The 22,716-nt window shown below is 37.1% G+C and overlaps 1 protein-coding gene across 3 annotated transcripts in view; it reads right to left on the reverse strand.

Annotated features, from left to right (window-relative positions):
• The window catches only part of LOC131253057 (uncharacterized), an 89,149-nt gene that overhangs the window by 55,062 nt on the left and 11,371 nt on the right, over nt 1-22,716 (reverse strand). For all 3 annotated transcript variants that reach the window (XM_058253883.1, XM_058253882.1, XM_058253884.1), the window contains exons 2-6: nt 20,103-20,324; nt 8,753-8,848; nt 4,151-4,203; nt 3,136-3,232; nt 826-899 (exon numbers count right to left, since the gene is read on the reverse strand). In XM_058253883.1, coding sequence (XP_058109866.1) covers nt 826-899; nt 3,136-3,232; nt 4,151-4,203; nt 8,753-8,848; nt 20,103-20,324 — 542 coding nt within the window. The remainder of the gene's footprint in view (nt 1-825; nt 900-3,135; nt 3,233-4,150; nt 4,204-8,752; nt 8,849-20,102; nt 20,325-22,716) is intronic.

A 22,716-nucleotide genomic window follows, 5' to 3' on the forward strand; every position in this document is an offset into this window, starting at 1 on the left:
GTGGGCCCCATGCAGCGAAACAGTGCAAGTGCACTTAGTTGCGTGTGTTGCTGAGTATCTTTTAAAAAAGCGTGTGGCTGTAAAACAGCCACGCAATCCATTCGGTTTTTTTTTAAAAGAGAGAGGGGACCAAAAGGAAAAATGGAAAGAGGGAAAACAAGAGAGGAAAGAGGGAAAGAGGGAAAGCGAGAGAGAGAGAGAGAGAGAGAGAGAGAGAGAGAGGGTCCCACCACCAGGGGAAGAAAGAACGAAGAGCAACAGCTATTGTTGTTGTCGCAGCAGCAGCTACAGCAACCGCAAAAGAAGAAGAAAAGAAAAGAAAAATATAAGTTTTTTTTTTCTTTTTTCCCATTTTTCTTTAGGGTTCTTGGGAAAGACAACCGTTACGGGACTGTAACAGCCATTACGATAATGGCTGTTACCATCCCAAAAAATCGGGGGTCCCCGTTTTGGACCCGTATCACATAACAACTTTAGCTGTTTCCATTATGGCCGATATGTAACTGTTTTTGCACACCTTGATTATGATGGCATCCTTTTGATTCCAATGTACTATGAGGGTAATGCTTGCAATCTATGTAAATAGTTTAGATAGGCTTGAGAATCTTTAGGATCTCTCTAGATAAGCTTGAGAAGATTTCTAAAATTTTTCCATATAGGTTTGAGGAACTCGTAAACTAAACCTTTATATTCATTATATCCACTCAATTCAGGAGACAATTCCTATGCATCTAGGTTCTTTTTAATCACTGCCAGATGGAGCTTCCATACAGGAATTTCAACAATGATTGGTAAAAAGTCAAAAGATAACGGCTGCTTATTCACCTCGCAACATCGGCATTTAATTTCAACCCTGTAATGGCACCTTGTGCAAACTGGAGCAGTTCTTCACGCTTTACCTGAGCATATACATGAATATTAATTAATAAATTCGTAAATCTTTATTTTTCCCCCATTATTTGCACTATATGCTATTTCTATAGTTAAAAGAATTGTAAGAAGCTATAAAAACCACATGCATAAGGAACATACCCTTAAAAATGAAAAATCCAAAAGCATAATCATCTAAATAATTATTAATCCAAGAAGCCTTTGGTTTAATATTTAACAGTACTTTTTTGGTGAAAGGAGTGTACAATAAAGAAACAAAGCAAAATAGAAGAGAACTACTTTTAAGGAATAGATGAGGGAACTACAAAAAGTTGGTTGAGAGAACCAATCAAGGAGATTGACAGTCGACTTAATGAATCTTTGAAAACTTCAACGATCAAAATTGTTCTCCAGTCTTCAAAACTTTCATAGCTTATACCAAAATGTATGCATATTCATCTAGCTAAATGAATCAGTTTTCATAACTATTATAGACAACTTCCCAGAGTGACAACGATGTCCCCATCAAAATGGAAGCATGACATTGGTAGGTTAGTGTTTTAAATCTCAAATGTGTGACTTCTTTTTCTTTTCTTTTTCTTTTTTTTTAATTCTTTTTTTTTTTTTTTTGAAAAGTATGACTTTTCAAATATTTAGGTACAACACCAACCACGTTTATAATGCATGTTCTAATGCAAATACCGAATATTAATAGGGAATATTACAAAAAAATTACTTAATTAACATAGAATTTACATTCTGGTACCTTTTTCAAAAAGGTTTTCAATGAACTACCTCATCAATCCAAGTAATTATCATTAGAGTACCTTCCATTAGATTTATGAACAACGGTTCAAGTCGGCCGATGCAAGCGAAGGGGTCGCAGCACCAGTGGCCCCACCATGATGTTACATGAAATCCACCCCGACCACCATGTGCGCCACCCCCTATAAGGCCCAGGGCCCCTGGTGGTTTGGGTGGGAAAGGGATAGTCTTTGGAAAGAGATAATTGTGAGAAAATATGGAGACAAATAAATGGGATGGTGGCCAAAGAAATCATCTATGTATAAAGCCACAAGATTGTGGAAGATGATCATAGGTTTGGAGGGAAGTTTTAAGGGGTGGGATTCTCAGTGGGTGATGAGCAAAATGTGAGGTTTTGGGAAGATGTTTGGTTGGGTAGCTCTAGGTTGAAAGACGATTATCCCAGGTTGGCCTCAGTGTCCTCGGATCTAGGTATATCTATAGCCCAATGCTTCTCATGGGTGGGACCGTTTGGTGTTTGGACCCCTCCATATAGAAGGAATTTGAGAGAGGAGGATGAATTCCTTGCTCTTTCAAAGTGGCTTTTGGGTGTAGTGCCTAGTTCGGACCGGGATTCAATGAAATGGCTCTAAGATGAGTCAGGTTTATCTTTATGGGTGAAGACCCAGTTTATTCATATTTCATTTGGTCTTATTGTGCCCCAAAGAAGGTTACAAGCTTCGCTTGGTTGATGGTATGGAACAAGGTGCTCACTATCAATAATCTCCATAAAAGGGGCTAATCCTAATAAGCATTTGTTGATTGCCCTCTGTTAGGAGGACAATGAGTCAGTAGATCACCTTTCCGTCCATTGCCCTTTTGCAATGTTTGTCTTTGTTCGGGATGGTGTGGGCGATGCCTAACTCAGTCTCAGATCTCTTTTGATCTTGGCATGGTAGAGGGGCTAGTAAGGGAGCTGTGTTTGGAGGCTCGCTTTGCTTGCAGGATGTGGGCGATTTGGAAGGAAAGGAATAACGAATGCTTTAATAATCTTTCAGGCAATACTTTGGGGGTTTTTAGAAAGGCCAAGAGTGATGTAATTGATTGGGCAATAGGTGTGTCTTGCTTTAAGAGGCTGTTCTTTCTTTTGCAGTGATTGGGCTGCGTTGTAAATTATTGTATTGTGCCCGCCTTTTGGCCTTTTATCAATAAAATTGTCATCTTTCAACAAAAAAAAAAAAAAGGAGGTAAAATATTGGTTCCAATCTTTGTAGGCCCAGATGGATGGGCATCTTGTTACTTGGTAAGAAAGGTATTTAAAGCAGTGGAAATGCTATGTGCACCAAGTTGCAAGCTTTTATGCATTATCTGTAGATTGACAAGCACGTACAAGTTCACAGAAAGGTAGTCACCTCGTTTTACCACTTCCAATGCTTGGAACAATATGAAGTAATAATTAATCCGAAGAAAGGATCTAACCAGTTGCAGAAAAGGAAAATAAATAACCACTTATATTCATACCAATACTTCATCTTGGTAGCTTGCGATTGCTTTTGCCAGGTCTTGTATACTACTCAGAACAGCATTATGAACCTCCTTTCCACCTGTCAAACAAAGTCTGCAAATGGCCAAACCAAGAAAATGCTGAGATTAAAAACCTCAACCCTGACCCGGTATTGATTTAGCACAACTTGAAAGAATTTAGCTAGGATAGGTTACTTCTTTTTTGCCTTTCCAAGGGCAAATAAAAAAATTTAATAGCAAACAGAACAAACAAAAGAGGGAGGGATGATGGGAGATCATCACTCCTGATATAACATGGAGCCAAAGCGACAAGAGACATCTATCTTTGAAGAGTTGGCCCAGGAGACCACATTCAATATACTTTCATGAACACCTCTTTTGGGGAACATAATATATTCATCATCAAAGCCTTATCACAACTAATTGGGGATGGCTACATAAATTCTATTCCATCATCGCACTCTATCAAGGGCTATAACTTCAGTTAGACCATAGGTCATCAATTCTTTTCTAATGACCTCCACCCATGTCATTTTGGCCCTTCCCCTTGCCCTTTTAGAGCCTTCAACCTGCACCAACTCACTACTAAGTCCTAAACAGTGCAGTTCTTGGTCTCCGTTGCAGATGACCAAACCATCCAAGACTACTTTCACTTATCTTGTTACCCATTAGTGCTACTCCTAAGTTCCATTGAATGCAACAAGTCTTTTTCCTCAACTATGTTTGATCAGTAAGGTTACTCTAAGTCTCTAACCCATAATCCATAATTTGATCCTTCTATGAAGGGGGGATCAAACACATTATGAGCAACACAAGACTGCACAGTGCAAACAAAATCATGGAATTTCCAGAAAAACAAAAATGAGCAATAACAATGAAAAGTGGGTGTTTGATGCTGGAGCAGGAGCAGTTACATGATAAAATGGTAAAAGCCATGCAGCCTTAAAAAAAAAAGTGGGTGTTCAAGGCAGGAACAGGAGCAGTTATCTAAGAAAAGTTAAAAAGCACTCACCCAAATATCTCCAAAAGTAGAGAGACTTCTTCTTCATTTGGTGCTTCAAGAATCTGAGTCATAGAAAAAAGTCAGCCTGAGGTTAACCTCCATGATCAGCAGGTACAAAAGAAAGCAACTTCAAGCAACTTAAACTTTCAATTAGAACCATACTGAAATAAGCAATAAAAACAATCAAAGTTTCTGTTTTTAATATTGAAATAGTAAGATCAGCTGCCCAAACATCTTTTTACATATTGACTTCATAAAGGTGGTCTAAGAGAAATTATTACAGTTGATTATGATGAATAGTATAACTTATAGTTGCATGAAGCATGAAGAGGAGCAGAAACGAGTTCAAGTGCAGGAAAGGGGAAGCTTCCGTTTCAAGATGATGGCAAGTATAAAACAGCTATTGAAGTGGGAATTACAGCTCGAGTCCGAAGCATGATTGAAAGCAGGAGTGGTGAGAAGGATCGTGCAACTAAGCTCTAACTAAAATTCAGCACTTAACAGCAAATACAAATCCAAGAAATCAAATTTTGAATAAATGCAGTTTAATGGTATTTAAAGGATTACAGTGGGCAGTTCAAGAGAAGATGACAATTGGTAATTGGGAAAAAAAAGATGCCGCACGCTTAAGCCAACATATAACCCAAGTACCCAACAGACCAAATTTCAAGTAGATTATGTAGGATTTACATATTTATATAAGTAAATTTCATGTGTAAGAAATGATAAGCCAAAAAAAATAAATCCATAGGAAGTCGAAAAGAACTTTTAAGGACCTTAACCATCAAGGAGTCTGATGTCTTTAACAAAATGGACAGAGGTATATGATCCTTATCAAAATGGACATAGATTCAACAACACAATTTGCTACCCTTTCAGCTTCGTAAGCTGCTTCTCAAGTACTGCATCTATGGGGGCCAGTACTGCATCTCCAGAAATTTATGAAAGAAAAGAACGGTGGCACCATGTTCGCCTTAAGTAACTTCATAGTAGTGAAAGAGCCCCCTTATACAAATTGCCAAATGTGGAACCTGGAAATCAGCTTGCCCATTAGTTCTTGGACCATGGACCCCTGCCGCCGAAGTCATGTGTTTCCATTACAGCCTGGAAGTGTTAAGATAACTTGTCCATCCATGTTCGAAGAGATCCCATCAATGACGCCTAGACCTCGTGCACCGAAAGTTCAGGGTAAAACTAGAAATGGGAGAAGGTTCATAAAACATCCATTCTTGTTCTTCCATTGTCTTATAAGAAAAACCAAAAGGAAGACCAAAGGTAACCACTAATCTCAACTTTACGGCTGTCAATGGACTGGGCCCAAGCAAAGCAAAATCAAATTTTAGAACAGATCGAGATTGATCAATTACTAAATCAAGCCAGAAAAATTGAGAGCCTGCCACAGATAGACCATACCAACTATTGATTGTTATCAATCCACTAACTTAACCCTAGTCGCTAATTATTTTATAATGCCAAACTACAGCTAAGAAACTAAAAACGTTCAAAATTCATCACTAGCACTGCAGATTATGGGGCTGCAATTTGAGGCACAAAACTATAGGATCTAGGAAAACCTATAGAGATTACTATTATATGATGCAGGACAGATGATCTAACCTAGGCTGATGTAAAGAAATTAAGTAACAAATTAATTAGAGCAATGAAAACACAAAGTAGAGCTTATCTATCACAAATTTATAAATAAATAAATAAAATCAGCAATGTAACATGTTCAAGTTCAAGCTGTCCGATAGTCCCACAATGTAGATCCAATAAAATATCAATTAAACAAGATCTATGGAAGGTAGAACTTCCATCTAAGCATAGGTACTAATCATCATTCAAGGGAAATACATGACTTTGTTAGGGTTGGTAGGCTTGGGTTGATTTCGAGGTTTAAGGAATTGGGAAATAGGTTCAGATTTTCAAATTTTGGGAAAATAATGTTCAAGGATTTGGGGGTTTTGGATTTGAGAATTAGGGTTTGACGTTTTAGGGATTTAGGGTTTGAGGTTTTAGGGATTTAGGGTTTTTACAAAACCAGGGTTCGGATATGGAGTTTTAGGGGTTAGGTTAAGTACGGGACAAAGGATGAAATGAAGGGGGAGACAGCCCGTACGGACAACCGTACAAGTCTGTTCGTATGGTCGTTCGGATAGGATGGTACGGCCAGTAGGGTTGTCAATGGGCCGGGCCTGCGGTTGGTCACGGCCCAAATTTTGAACTATTTTGGGCCGGGCATATCCAAAAATCTGATTTTGGTAGGCCCGAGCCCAGCCCTTGACACCCTTAATGGCCAGGGATGGTCGTGCGGTTGAACGGTCAAAGGGAGTGGGTCGGTGGAGGTTGAGGGGGTACGGGTTAGAAGAAAGAAGAACAAGGATGGAGGTGGGGATTGCTTGTTGATGGAGAAAGAAGAGAAGAATACTAGAAAGAAAGTGAAAACGAGAAGCGAAGAAATACCTTATTTAAGAGAATGAGGGAGAATAATAACTTGAATTCACTCTATAGCATCGAACCAAATCACTCCAATCAATGAGATTTTGCTTCATCACAAAGCAAAGAGAAGAAGAACTTTCTTTTTTTTATATTCAATCATGGCTAGAGTGGGAACGTCCAACCCTTATATAGTCTTAGAAAATACTTTTTACAAAAAGATGCTCTCGGATAAAAAGTTTCACGTAAGGACACTCAATAAAATAAAATTTGTTCTTAACTCCCTAATCTCAGCCAAAAAAAAAAAAAACAAAACAAAGCATACAAACAACTACATAAACTAAATTATTTCGTGGCCCACAATCAAGATGTCCAATGACAATGATCCAATGGTCTGAATGGTCCAATTAAGTAGCCCACATGCATCTTTCCAGTGAAGGGCCTTCAGAGATGCACAATCATGCATGTGGGGTCTTCAACGGGCTAGGCACTCGAATTGGGCCCACGGGACCCCATATATGCATCACCTAGCTATAAAGAAACGGGAGCTCTCCTCCTCTCGCATGCTCTGACCGGTGCTCAGATGTCCTCATCATTATAGATCTTGAGAAGAACTTAAAAACAAGCTATAGATCACTAACCATAAAAACAATGACACAAACCAATAACTCCCAAAATTTATTGCATCAAAACCCCACGGGAGATTCTGGCCTATTTTTTTGAAACCAACTAGTCAATGTCAATACCTATAATCCCATAACCCTTTTCTTCTTCTTTTTTTACTGATGGATAAAAAAAATTCTTTTGTATGAACTTATTTCCTACAACCAAGTATCTATCAACTCAGACACAATTAATTCATCCACTGCTATCAAAGCAGTTTTTCTAAACCTCACAAGCAGACCCAAAAACCGCCTCAAAACATCCAAGGATACTTTTAATTATCTCCACATATGTTAACGAAAACTCAAAGAAAAGGATGGTATCATCTGCGAATTGAAGACGAGAAATCAGCACATTACTAGACCAAACCTTAAAAACAAGGGGATATCCATCCCTACCTCCCCTTCAACCAATTTGGCAAAGCTTTCCACAACAATTATAAAATTAAAAATAAATAATAAATAAATAAAAAGTAGAGGAAAGAAAGCACCCTGTTGAGGTGAACTATTGAAGACTAGAAATGCCATTTTTCAGGATCAACAAAATGACTAGAATCGAGGCACCCTACAATACATCATCCACAGTTCGCCAAACCCCATTCTACATATTATGTGGAGAATGAATACATGGTCATGAGCTTTTTCAATAACGCTTTGCACAAAACGTGAGGCTTTCTACTTCTGTCCCTAAAGTACATGTCCTTTAGCAATGAGCACCCATCGAGAATTTGGCACTCATTAACAAATGCACCCTAGAATGAGGAAATAATACTCATTGTCCCTAGACCTGCTGGCTAGAACTTCCACTAGAATTTTATATATACTTCCAACAAAACATATGGTCTGAAATAGGTGAACTCTTAACTCTTCTTCATTCTTCCAATAAGCAAGGAGTGATGAAACACAATCTTTTTCTGGATGCAACAATGAATATCTTCATATACATAGCAGAGATGGTTGCAGAAGGAACAACTCAATTAATGCATGAAGTTGAAAGCATGTTTAATTAAGATGACTGACATGCATCATTTTACAGGTACAGTATACAGCATTATTTAAGTACATAGCAGTTTGCCAAAATGAAAGGTTAGGGATTCCAAAAGATTAAGCTATGTAAAGAAATAAAAATATTTAGCTACCCTAACATATACACGTGACTAGAATGACCTTAAAGGTATAACAAACTTCCCATGCAACAGTTAAAGAGATTTCATAGCTAAGTATCAGATAAAAGGAAGTAAAAATAGTCAGCTGTCTACGAAAATAGTACTACTCATCATAGCTGAAAACCTAACCATTATATGTATTCCTTAGAAAGGCCAGAATGAACTTCAACCTCACTCTTTTCTTCTCCAGCCAAATGAAAAGCAAAAAAAAAAATGCCTGTTTTTATACATATTATAGGCTTCACAAAAATCCAAAAGAGTAAGGGCATGCCATAACCAATGTTTACCATTTATAAGAATACAATAAAGGAAAGTAAAGTTAGATCATCAGCTTCTCATAAACTCACCATAGACAATGCTATGCCTTCAAGAGCTTGACTATGAAGAAACACATCTCGGAAGTTCATGGGTTCACCCCCTAAATCAGGATCATAATATAAAACCTATCCATAAGAACAACAGAACACAACAAACAAGTAGTTTAATTTCAATTATAAAAAATTTAAAAAAAAAAAAAAAAAAACCTGTTTAACTGTAAACAAAAATAGTTATTTTTAATTTCCTGATCTCAGAAACCAATAAACCACATAAATATTTAATATATCTAGCATCATTTTGACATGAACTGTCTAAAGATAAAGGAATTCATTGATCATGACTATCATTGCACGATAGAGAATGCATGTCTAACTGGGAAAAAAAAAAAAGTTATCTTCAATTTCCTGATCTCAGAAACCACTAGACCAAAGAAATGTTTAATATATCTCACATTATTTTGACAAGAATGGTTTAAAGATGAAAGAACTAATTCGGTGATCTTGAATGTCATGCAAATGCATGACATGCACACACGCACAAGGGAGCAAGCAATGGTGCAAGAAACAACCTGATCAGATGATCCTAAACCTTTGGATGTGACCGTTTTGCTACAAACATCCATTCTTATGAGCCATAGATCACATAGTTAGCATCGTCAAGTGCTCCTCTTTGGCTAGCCATATATCACATGGTTAGCATCCCAAACAGAAGTGCAACTTTGGATTCATAAGCATACACACAGTGGGGTCTGTTGAATAGATGTTTCAACATATGGTGGGCCCCCACCCCCACACACGTGAGCTATGTGCACATGCGCCCACAAGATGAGCTTCCATCCAACCACTCATATGTGCGTGACATCCAACTAATCCGATAGGTTGGCCCCACCATGGAATCACCTAGTGCGAAAATCAGAATGATCCACTTATCGGGAGGGTGACACCACAGAAAATAACATTTGCCACCAATATAATAAAAGAATATGGGTGTAGCCTCCAACTAATGAATGGATTGGACTGATTTTTGCACAAGGTGTGGGTCGGACGTTGCAACAACATGACAGGATGGAAATTATACAGTGGTTGGATGGTAAATTTAAATTAATCAATCCTCACTCCCTCCCTGAAATAATACTATAGCAACAATCTGAAATAATATTCAGAAAATATAAAGAAGAAAAAGGAAGCAATCAAAGATTTATCATTCCACATCATAATTAGTAGATAACTGAAGAATATATCACTACCACACGCTGTTTGACATTAAGCTAAATGTGGTCATTTCATTGATTCGAAGGTTTTGATAATGTTTCATAAAGTCATTATTTAAACTTTGAAGTTGAAAAACTTGAATAAAAATTAAAGAGAACATTATCAAGAGATTGAGAAGATTAGAAGTCTAAAAAGTCTTAAACTCTTGAGGACTCGGGAAACAAAAACTTGCTTTTCAAAATTGTGCCAAAAATCATTAATCTCATGTAAATGTATTGTATTATTAACATATTAATTTAAACGTTAATTACATAATATATCTACATGAGATTTTATATCAACATATTAATATATCATTAACATATTAACTTAAACAACTTGTTGATTGCAATCAACTTGTTGATTGTAACCAATGTAATAGACTATTGGATAGGCCTTTATTATAATAAACCTACATAATAGTCAATTACATTGCGCCGGTGGGAGTTTTATGCTCTCTTTTTCAGTCCCCAGACCAGATAAAGGAGGGTTGCATCAGGTTGGCAGCCGGCATCAAGCTTACGCCAAAATTTCCAACATAAATCCGAACAATATAATATTCCCAATTCATGCTAGGGGGTTCCCTGTAAGCAACGTGCTGCATCAAAACCCAAGTGCAGCGAGAAATGGGTAAGGGTTGGCTAAGGTGTCCTCTGGAAGTGACACGACGCAACAACTTGGGGCCAGTTGCTGTGAGAAGTAGGCGAGGGTTCCCGTGCCATTCTAGACGTGTGCAAGTAAAGAAACTAGTCCAGGAGAATACAGTCCATCTTGCTGCATAGAATATAGGAATATTGACAAGTAAGAGTATGGAGTTTGTAGATATGATGAAACAGAGGAGAGTTAACATAACTTATGCTCACGAGATCAAGTGGAAATGGACCAAAACTAAAGAAATTGATGGATATAAACTTCGATATATAGAAAGTGGCAATAATAGAACTGGGGTAGGGATAGTGATCGAGAATGATTGAAAGGATAAAGTTGTACATGTTAAGAGAGTAAGTAATAGGATTTTACTACCTGTGTCAGCAAAGAAGATAATTAATGTTATTAGTGCATATGCGCCACAGGTAGGGTTAAAGGATGGAATCAAGAGAAATTTAGGGAGGATATGGATGGACTAATGCAAGAAATTCTAAACAGAGAGAAGACATTTGTAAGAGGAAACTTAAATGGTCATGTAGGGGGGGGGGGGGGTATGAGGGCGCACATGAAGGATATGGTTTTGGGAGAAGAAATGAGATGAGAGAAGCTATCCTTTGATTTCACAAAGGAATACAATCTGGCTCTAGCAAAAGCATACTTTAAAAAGAGAGATGAACATTCAATAACTTTCAAAAGTGGATTATATACAAGCCAAATAAATATCTTTTTACTTAGGAAGACAGAACGATCAATATGTAAGGACTGAAAGGTGATACCTAGAGAGAGTTGGACTTCGTAACATAAGTTAATAGTTACAGATGTTTACATTAAATGAAAGAAAGAAAATGAAATCAATAGGTGCCAAAAACTAGGTGGTGGAATTTAAAAGGAGAGAAACCAATGTTATTCAGAAATAAATTGATGGAAGAAGGAAAGCAGAATGTCGAGGAAGAAATAAACATTATATGGAATGAGATAGCTAAGTGCATTACGAAAGTGCTACAAGATGTTTTAAGAGTATCTAGAGGGAAAAGTCAATCATTTAAGATAACTTGGTGGTGGAATGACGATGTATAAAAAGTTATTAACGAGAAATCTGCATGCTTCAAAGCCTGGCAACGAACTAGAAACAATGGAAATCTTGAACAATATACAAATGCCAAAAAGATTGCTAAGATAGTGAGGCAAAACTTACGGCTTGTGATTATCTTTATAATAGATTAGCGACAAGAGAAAGTGAGAAAGATGCTTTTCAAACTTGCAAAAATGAGAGATGAAGAGTAAGGACTTGGATCATGTTAGATGTATTAAGAGCAATGACCGGAGGGTACTATTCGAAAACAATGAGATCAATAAAAAGTGGAGAAGCTATTTTTAAAACTCGTTAAATGATAATCACTCTAAGAGCATAGAGATAAAAGGAACCATAAACCCAAATGATGTCGGAGCCCATAAGATACTTTTGTAGAATAACGATATCTAAAGTGAAAGGAGCTTTGAAAGGATGAAAATAGGAAAGGCCCTTGGACCAAATGGCATACCAATAGAGGTTTGGAAGTGTATGGGAGATACTGGGTTATTTTGGTTGACAAAGTTGTTCAGAAAGATTGTAAGATAAAAGAAAATACCAAACAAATGAAGAAAAGTACCATGGTACCTACTTATAAGAATAAAGGAGACATACAGAGCTTCACTAACTATTGTGGGACTAAACTTATGAGCCATATTATGAAACTTAGGGAAAGAGTGATGGAGAAAAGACTAAGGCATGAGAGGAATGTATCGAAAAATCAGTTTGGTTTCATACCTAGGAGGTCTACCATTGAAGCTATTTTCCTACTTAGATAATTGATGGAAATACATAGGGAGAGGAGGATCTCCAAATGGTCTTTAATAACCTGGAGGAAGCTTATGATAGGGTCTCTAGAGAGTTAATCTGGTGAGTGTTGGGAGAGAAAGGAGTTTTAAGAGAATATATTGACATGATTAAGGATATGTATGAGGGAAAAATAACAAATGCAAGTGAGTTCCCAATTGCTGTAGGTTTGCACCAGGGGTCAGCACTGAGCCCATACCTTTCATATGGACAAGTTAATAAGCCATTTGCAGGAAGAGATCCCATGGTGTATGTTGTTTGAAGATGACAAAGTTTTGATTAACAAAACGAGGGAGGGTGTAAACACAAAGCTAGATTTATGGAGAGGTGCTTTAGAATCTAAAAGATTTAAAATTAGGTGACTGAAAGCAGACTATATGGAGTGCACATTTAGTAACAATAGGAGTCAAAATAAGGAACTAATAAAGATTGCTAACGAAGAAGTTTCCCAAAATGACCACTTTCAATATCTTAGGTCAATAATTCGTGAGGGTGGAGAATGAGAAGAATGTTTCCCATAGAATCCAAGAGAGGTGAAAGAAATGGAGATGTACTCTAGATTTTTTATATAATCATCGGGCACCACTCAAACTGAAAAGGAATTTTTATAGGATGGGTATGAGACCAGCCATGCTTTATCTGGTTTTATGGGGCAACCCCAAAGGTTGTGGCCTTCACTTTGCTGATTGGGAGGAAAAGAGTGTCAACGATCGACAACCTCCAGAAAATATCTTTGGTACTCCCCAATGTTTGCTTGATGTGGTTGGTAGCTGCAAAATCAAATGGCAACCGTCTCTTGCATTGTCCATTTTCCCAAGAAATATGGAGAAGCTTCCTTTGTCTTTTCAACGTTTTTGGGTCACGACTAGCTCCAACTGGGGAGTTCCTCTTGGCATGGCATGGAGTCTAAATTAGGAAAGATAAGAGGGAGTGTTGGAAATTAGCTCAGCAGACTTGTGGACCATATGGAGAGAGAAATTGATGCAGCTCGATGCGGCCACAATGGACAGCTTAAATACACTAACTTCAAAATAGTGTATCTTCCTGAATACAACTCTGATTGAGGTGATTCAAAAGCCAAGATGAAGCTTGATGAGTCTTCTTTCAAAGAAACATTTAAAAAAATAAAAAAATAAATAACACAGTGAAACGTGGCTGATTTCAAGATGTTTTTGAAACTGTCCAAAAAATCATCAGTTTAAGCCAACTGGTACTTCAAGAATTTCAATAATTTTTCGGGAACTCGGAATGAGATGAAATTTTGTGGGATGAAAGTAAACTTGATAAGGAATTACCAAAATAAATTATAAAAATAATTCATTAACCAGAAGTGCCAAAAACATCACCAGCAACAGACCCATCAAAACTGGAAATTTTTGCAACTATAAGTTGCCGATGAACTGGACGAGTTGTCATTAAACCGAGAATCACTCGACTAATGTGGATTGGAATCACTCACAACCGAGGAATCACTCAACTCTTTCTTCTACTAGAGATTTACAAGAAATAATTTTTTTTTTGTAACTCAAAACACGGATCCCTTTCTCATTGCAAAATAGGTCCTTATATAAACCAATTACAACCACCCTTCATAAATACATTAATAACAACCATGTGTTTCCAATGTATTACTACATATTTCCAAAACAAAGAAACAACATTTCAAAACCATTCCAAAGACATACTTTAATTTTAAACTCTTCCCTTTCTATACATACAACATGGTCCCAAAGCCATGCATCATCAGTGTTCAAAGTATCGATATCACTATAGGTTTCACTAGCCAGGGATACGGAAACAATATCGATATCGCCGATAATATCGCTGATAACCGGAAATGGGGGGAAACATGGGAAAATGGTGGAATTTTCAGCGAAACTTCAAGAGATGTTAAAATGTACATATTTGCATATTTAGAAATAATTTTAAAAAATTGCAAAAAGACTACGTACATAACAAGTTTCCATTTAATGGGGCCTTAATAGCATGTGTTGTTGTAAGAAATTAGTCCAACCATCCCCTTCAGCCTATTTAATCATCCAAACATCCATCGATATTGCAAAATATCAACAACACATGATATTTCACCAAGAAATCATCAACAATTGGAAAGGAAATGAAAGATTGCGATCTCAATATCTTGCATGTTGCGATGTCGATAATATTAAGATATTATCAATATTATCAATGACAAATTGAACACTACATAAAACCATGTGCCCATGAAAAAATTTGAAATAATTTTTTTTCTAAAAAACAAAATTTTGATGATATCAATACGTTGACGATATTATTGAAATATCGTCAATACACTTATGATACAAGCATTACCTAGAAATTACATAGTCGAAAATATTGGCGATAGATTGGTGTTATTGATGCATTGGTAATACAAGCGACACCTAGAATTTACATAGTTGAAAATATTGACGATTACATTAGCGATATTGATACATTGTCGATACTTAGCAATACATTGCTAATACCTGGAATTTCTTATACTACTGGCATTATCGATATTACTACCAGTTTTATCGGTATCGCTGAGCTGGAGATAAAGATAATATCAAAGATAATTCGATAATATTGGAGATAATTCGAACACTGTGCATCATGAATGCACTTGAGCTGAAAATTATGGCCTAGATCTCTTGGCTTGGGCCTTATTCATGAGTTGGGCTTTTCCCTTAAATTGAGCCCGCATCATTCTCCCCTTCTTTGAAAAAACTCGTCCTTGAGTTTGAAGCACAATGCCTTTTTGAATTGGCTTTTTCTTTAGTAGACCAGTAGTTGATGATTTACTACGACAATTCACCATGGTTTGTCTTCCTTGAATGTCCAAATCGATGTAGACCATTTACTATCATATTGTCATGGCCTTCCCAACAACAAATGGCATGCACCCATGGATACCACACTGCACCCATGGATGCTTCATCTTTATATGTTTTTCTAATAATAAAAGAAACAAGACGTCAGTTAATGCTTACCTTATTGTCCCTTTTGAACCATGATATCTTGTAAGGCATAGAGTGCTTCTTCACTTTCAAGTGAAGCTTGTCCACCATCTCTTTGGAGACCAAATTTTCAACATTCACACTATTTATGATGACATTACATACACATGTGCACTATGTATGGAAGATACTAGTCCGTAACAAATCGTCTTCGGGTGCTCGAGGAGCAACCAAAACTTTGTGGATAACAGACTTTCATCTTCATTCGGTCCAGTCATTTCATTAAGCACTTCATAGGCATCTTCGTCATAAATCAGCTTATAATCATCAAATTCAATGTATTCTTTGTTCACATCACCTTCGTGTGGTCCGGTCATTTCATCAAACATTTCATGGGATCTTAGTCATAAATCAGCTCATCATCATTAAATTTCATGTGATCTTCGCTCATTTCACCTTCATTCGATCCGATCATTTCATTAAATATTTCATGGGTGTCTTCATCATAAATCAGAATACTTGTGAAGGCTTGTGCGGGAAGTCTTCACGAAACCTCTTCCATCATGCATTGTAGATTGTTGTTGGCATGCCTCAATTTTTTAATTTCTCCACGAAGGTAGACATCTTAAATTGAAGCCCATCTGTTAGGCCTTATTTCCACTTCCTCTTGCCATAAGAAATCAAGCCTAATCCAAGAACTGAACTTGCTCTGATACCACTTTGATGCAGCTCTGATACCACTTGATGCAATCCGATGCGGTCATAATGGACAGCTTAAATACACTAACTTCAAAATAGTGCATCTTCCTCAATACAACCCTGATTAAGGTGGTTCAAAAGCCAAAATGAAGCTTGATGAAGCTTCTTTTAGAGAAAAATAAAGAAAAAATAATAATAAAGCACAGTCAAATATGACTGATTTCAGGAAGTTTTTGAAATTGTCCAGAAAATCGTTGGTTTTAGGCAGCTGGTACTTCAAGAATTTTAATTATTTTCTAGAACTCAGAATGGAATGAAATTGTGGGATGAAAGTAAACGCAATAATGAACTACCATAAAAATTATGAAAATAATCCATTACCCAAAAGTGCCAAAATCGTCACAAGCAACAGACCTATCAGAAATGGAAATTTCTGCAACTACAAGTTGCCAATGAACTAGACAAGTTGCCATTGAACTGGGAATCACTCAACCGATATGGGTTGGAATCACTCACAACCAAAGTAGAATCACTTAACTCTTTCTTCTACTGGAGATTTGTAGGAAATAATTTTATTTTTTTTTACAACTCGAAAAATAGATTTCTTTCTTATTGCAAAATAGGTCATTATATAGACCAATTACAACCACACTTCATAAATACATTAATAACAACCATGTGTTTCCAATGCATTGCTACATATTTCTAAAATTTAACACACACACACACACACACACACACACCAAAGATATTCCCAAGACATGCTTTAGTTTCAAACTCTTCTCTTTTCTATGCATGCAACATGGTCCCAAAGCCATGCATCATGAATGCACTTAGGCTGAAAATAGTGGGCTAGATTTCCTGACAAGGACCTGATTCATGGACTGGGCTTTTCTTTGAATTGGGCATGCATCAGAAATGGGAGATGTTTTCGGAATTCGAGATCCTCAGCAGATGAGGTGTCTCATAAGGCAAGGGTCCATGTAGTCAAATGGTCTTCCTCTTTGTGAAAAATGAGAGGATTGTAATTTTCCTTTTTCTTCTTCTTTTGGGTTATTTTTCCTCTTGTAGGCATCACTCTTTTTCCAGTGCTATCTCAGCACTCTACTAATAAAGTGACGTTGGCTTTCAAAAAAAAAAAAAAAAAACCATGCTTTATGGGACAAAATGTTGGGCAATTAAGGAATGCCGTGTTCATAGGATGAGTATAGCTTAAATGAGGATGTTGAGATGGATAAGTAGCAAGACAAGGATTAAATTAGAAATGAATCTATTCAAGGGAATTTAAGAGTAACATCAATAGGTAACAATATGGGGGAAAGTAGACTTAGATGGTTCGACCATGTGCAACAGAAACCAAGAACTAAGTTGGTTGGGAGTGAGTTGGTGCAAGTTGAAGGCTCTAAAAGGGCAAGGGGAAGGCCCAAAAGGACGTGGGGGGAGGTAGTAACAAAAGACTTCTTGACCTATGGCCAATCTGAAGTAATGGCCCTTAATAGAGTGGAATGGTGGAAAAGGATTCAAGTAGCCAATACCAATTAGTTGGAATAAGGCTTAGATGATGGACTTCAAAATAATGTTCCCTCAAAGCATAAACTTTGTCATCAAGGTCATAAAGGTGCAAGTTCCTAATTAATAAGTTTCTCATTATTATATAAAGAATAACATTAAGAAACCCTAGAAAAACATAAATTGAATTCAAGATATGTGACAAAAAAGAAATTAAGTATTTAAGTTGAAGTAAAATACTAACCACCATTACCATAATACATATAGGTCAAAACGCTCCTTCCATAAAAACATTCCAGATAAGTCATAGATCAATATGGTGTCTCGACCAATTAAGAGGTAAGAAATCATCATCATCATCTAAGCCTTATACCAATTAATTTGATAATTACAAGGTAACAAATATAAATAATAATAACAACTCCACAATTTAAGGTTGAAGAGAAGATCTGTCATTTATTTCTTATAAGGAATAAAATAAACGATTGACCTGTTTTAAAAGACTCTTAAAGCCCCCACCAATTTTTAAAACATAGAATAGAAGCCAAATATAAAATCTAAAAAAGAAGAGAAACAGTATAATGTGAATCGTAAATCAAGAATTGAATCATAATTCAAATTGTAAAAATTAGGGTTTATCCAAAAATAGATTCAAAGTGGGATGCAAATCGTTTTACCTAAGACTCGATTTAAATCATAAATCGTAGGATTTCGACAACTATGGCCCACATGATGTATGAATGGATATCTACAATTTTAGTTGCTAATTACTTTGATTAAGTTGCTATGTTCATATTTTTGGGGATTTGGTTGCAGGCTGGTCATGATAATCGAACGATCATCATCCTCATCACTTTGTCCAGACATTCTACCAGGCTTCACTAGTCAATGGTCATTTTTCTATTTTTCAGCATTTGTTCTCTTCTCCAGCAACAATGATAACTTTTTAGCTGAATTTGGATAGAGGTTTCACTTTTTGGAGCAATTTTTCCACCAAATTTGTCCTATAGGATCTGTATTTATTTATTTTTTGAAAGATAACAAAATTTTCTATTAACAACCCGCCAAGCGGGAAAAGAATACAACAGAAAGAGCGCTACACCGCCCAACAAAGGACGCCAGGAAAACCGGCCTAAACAAAAGCAGCTCAACCGAAAACCATCCCTTTAATCCTACTAATGAGATCCTCAATCCCCACATTCTCATTCCGAAAACAACGGCCATTCCTAGCAGCAGCCCCCGCCCACCCCCCCCCCCCCCCCCCCCCAACAAAAAAATAGCCCAAAAATTCCCCATCAAAATCAACCGCCACTTAGCTTTCTCTGATTTGCGCACTCCCCCACCAAGCCAAGCCCACATGAAATCTTCAACCGACCTTGGCATAACTTATTCCACATGAAGCAACCGGAAAAAATGAACCCACACTTTAGAGGCATAGGAGCAATGCAAAAACAAATCGTCTATAGATTCCGCACTCCTCACACATTAAACACATGTTCGGCAATACCAATGCTCTCCTTTGAAGGTTATCCAAGGTGAGAATCCTCTTGCGCCCCACCAACCAAACGAAACCACTACTCGTGGAGGAGCTCCAAAAAACCAGCAATGAAAAGGACAAGGATCATCAAAGAGGGTCTATCCACTAGAATGTTCTTAACCAAGGAATGCATCGAGAATTTACCAAAAGGATGCCCCAACCAAACTAGCGAATTTGATTCAAAGGGCGACAGGTGGAACTTCAATAGAATGGCCAATTAATTAGAAAATTCATCAAACTCCACATCCGACATGTTCCTCCTACAAGGGGGATTCTAAACCACTAACCCCCCAAGCATTGAAAAACAGTTCGCGACAAAACAAATCACTCTAGAGCTAGTCTTGCCACTCTAGGAAATAAATCTTGAAGTACTCAATCTCCGCACCATCTATCAACCTGAAAACGAATGCGGTGACCAGTACTTATTATGTAAATTTTTTGGAATAATTTCTTTCAAAAATACCATTACGAAGTTTTCTTTCTTCTTTTTTTTTTAAGGGGGGTTAGGCTGATACCCTGCCAACCCCAAGTAGTTGGAATAAAGGTTGAGATGATGATTAATACCCTCATCAAGTTAAACAAGATACAGTATTTTTTCAGTATCTCTCTCCATGCACACACGGACAAGCACACATGGATTGAACCCATTTATCCATCATACTCCACGAATACCCCTAGCGGGTCTCATTGCACATAAAATCAATGGCAAGCACAATCGATGGAACACTCTTGTTGTTTTATATGTAATAATGAAAATAACGTCTAACAACGAAAGCACCGACTTTAAAAAAGACCAATTAAAAGCACCAAAAATTGAGAAATCAAATTAACATCAATATGATTGAATAATGAGGTTAGAGGAATGAAATTGTTGGATAAAACATACCCATTTGATTTACTCACCATAGAAGATTTTCTTGGAGATAAGCTGGGTTCATCAGAAGTGTTGGGTTGTTCCAAAAATTTCTCCCTATTGTCCACAGAACCTTCAGACAGTTGTTCAATTTCTTTTAGTACAACTAACCATCTTCTTAATACTTGAGTTCTTTCTAGTCCCCTGCAAGAAACCGCAACTTCTTCCAATCGCTTCACGGTATGCCTAAAGCTTTTGAAACTCCGAGCACCCTGCAAAATTATGCAAGTTACACAGGCATGCTACTGAATAAATTACTCAGGAGACAAAGCTTCTATTATAACTACACCAAGGACAGAAAAGGGGGGGGGGACTCCCCCAAAACATGCATATTGACCAACTGGGTTGGACCAATCCTAACAAAATCATTACAATCCATGATATTGTTTCTGCAAATAAGTCATGCTACAAAAAAAAAAAAAAAAGAGTTTTGATTCCTCGATCTGAAAAGCAGGCAAAGATGAGTCCTTACAAATCTTTGGCAAAACTGGATTCGTAAAGCTGACCCAAAATAACAGAAACAATGAAGATAATGATTTTCTAAATCCGCATTTTATCATGAGAAGGAAAAGGATGTCTACAATAATGAGATTTCGGTAACCTTCCCTCTAGTGCGTTCCTCAAGGTGATCATATTCGGAAATGCAAGCGAATGATGTCAAGAGACTCGACACTGTCTCTCAAGCCATGTAACATACAGGGAACATTAGCTTAAAAATGATCATGCGAATACAAGAGGAATATTAACAACACAATTGGATGCTTAAAAGGAATTGCAGTGATAATTTAAAAGGCATGGAAATGAGCAAATTGCAAGTTTCCATAGCATTCACATTGAGGACTAGATACCAAATTGCAATAACATTAATGTCAAGTTGGACTGGAAATGAATGTAACTTCTGTTAGAGAGAGTAGGAGTACATTTTATTCATGAAAAGGTCTCCTCTAGCTTACTGTCCACATCTCATGTTCACTCCAAGGATCAGCTAGCTGACATTCTCACTAAGGCCATTCAGTCTTCTCATCTTCATGATGTTGTAGGCAAGTTGGGCAAGTGTGATATCAATGCTCCAGCTTGAGGGAGAGTGTTAGAAAGAGTGAGTGCATTTTTTGATGCAGCCTCAGGACGCCATACATACATACATGTTTAGGGTTTGCTTGTGTTTAAAAAAATAAGGCTAAAGAGCAATTAGGCTCTCTAACAATTCATTCTCCCCAAAAATATTTTTTTCTTCTCTTTTTCAACTTTGATTTGAGGCAACTTCATCCTCATGAATGCTAGGAATGTCGCAACAATTCAGTTGCTTTTTCCTTTTCTTCTTTTCTTTTCCCTTCTTTCTATCTTCTTCTTCTTCTTCTTCTTTTTTCCTAAGAAGGTCAATACAAATTGGAAGTTCCATCTTAATTGAACAGAATATTTGCAATTTGATCCAGCTGTATAACCAAACACACTATACCACCATAACAGCAGAATTGCATGTCGTTTTACAAACCCATTACTCTCCGTGAATTCAGAAGCAAGAACACATTGGGTCTGTTAAGCTGCACTATCCAATTGATTCACACTTATTAAATCCAAGTAAAGCATAAACGGCCAAATTGTGATTACCCGTTTCAGCATTGCCACTAAGGGATTGGGCTCCAAATCATGATTACATAGCTTTCAAGTTGAACTCGGAAGTAATTTCCACTTTCAGTTTCAGGTGTACAACCAAACACACTAAATTACCAAAAAAATTTGCATGTCATTTAACAAATCCACAACTCTACGCAAATTCAGAAGCAAGAACATATTGGGTCTATTTGGTTGCACTGTCCAATTGAATTGCACTTGCTAACTCCAAGAAAAGTATAAACGGCCAAATTTGCGATTACCCTATTCAGCATTATCATTTATCACTAATGGGATCAGGCTCCAAATTGCAATTACATAGCTTTTAAGTTGGAATCAGAACTGCCATTCTTAGGTGTACAACCAAATGCACTAAATTACCATAATATCAAAATTGCATGTCATTTTACAAATTCACAACTCTGTGAATTCAGAATCAAGAACGCATTGGGTCTATTTGGCTGCACAATCCAATTGATTTGCACTTATTAGATCCAATTAAAGCATAAATGGTGCGACTACCCTATTCAGCATTACCACTAAGAGATCGGTGTCACAGACTGCTAAATCCTCAGCACCAATGCCCGTGCGGCACTCGTGCAAGAATCCAACACTACTCAAGTCAGCCCTCCTACCACTTGCACCAGTAAGAATTTGGTGAGAATGCACGAGATTGCTAAGGAAACACAAGAGAGAGCGAAGAGGAACTTGTAATGGATTAAAGAGAATATGACTTGCATTGATCGAATGATTTACAAATGAGGAAGCCTCCCACTTATATGGACCTAAGAGAAATCTAGAAGTTCAAATCCAAGCCCAAGATTTTGCCAAGTGGCACTCATCCAACGGCAAAGAAAACTCTAGAAAAGTTTTAGAGAATTCCACATAAATCTAGCTCAAGACACTCCTGGGGATTTCTAAAGCTTTCTAGGAATCTCTACACAACTCTCCAACCTTCTAGAATACTCTACAACTTATGTACAAACGTCTTCA

The sequence above is a fragment of the Magnolia sinica genome, chromosome 8 (assembly GCF_029962835.1).
Source record: "Magnolia sinica isolate HGM2019 chromosome 8, MsV1, whole genome shotgun sequence".
Lineage (NCBI taxonomy): Eukaryota > Viridiplantae > Streptophyta > Magnoliopsida > Magnoliales > Magnoliaceae > Magnolia > Magnolia sinica.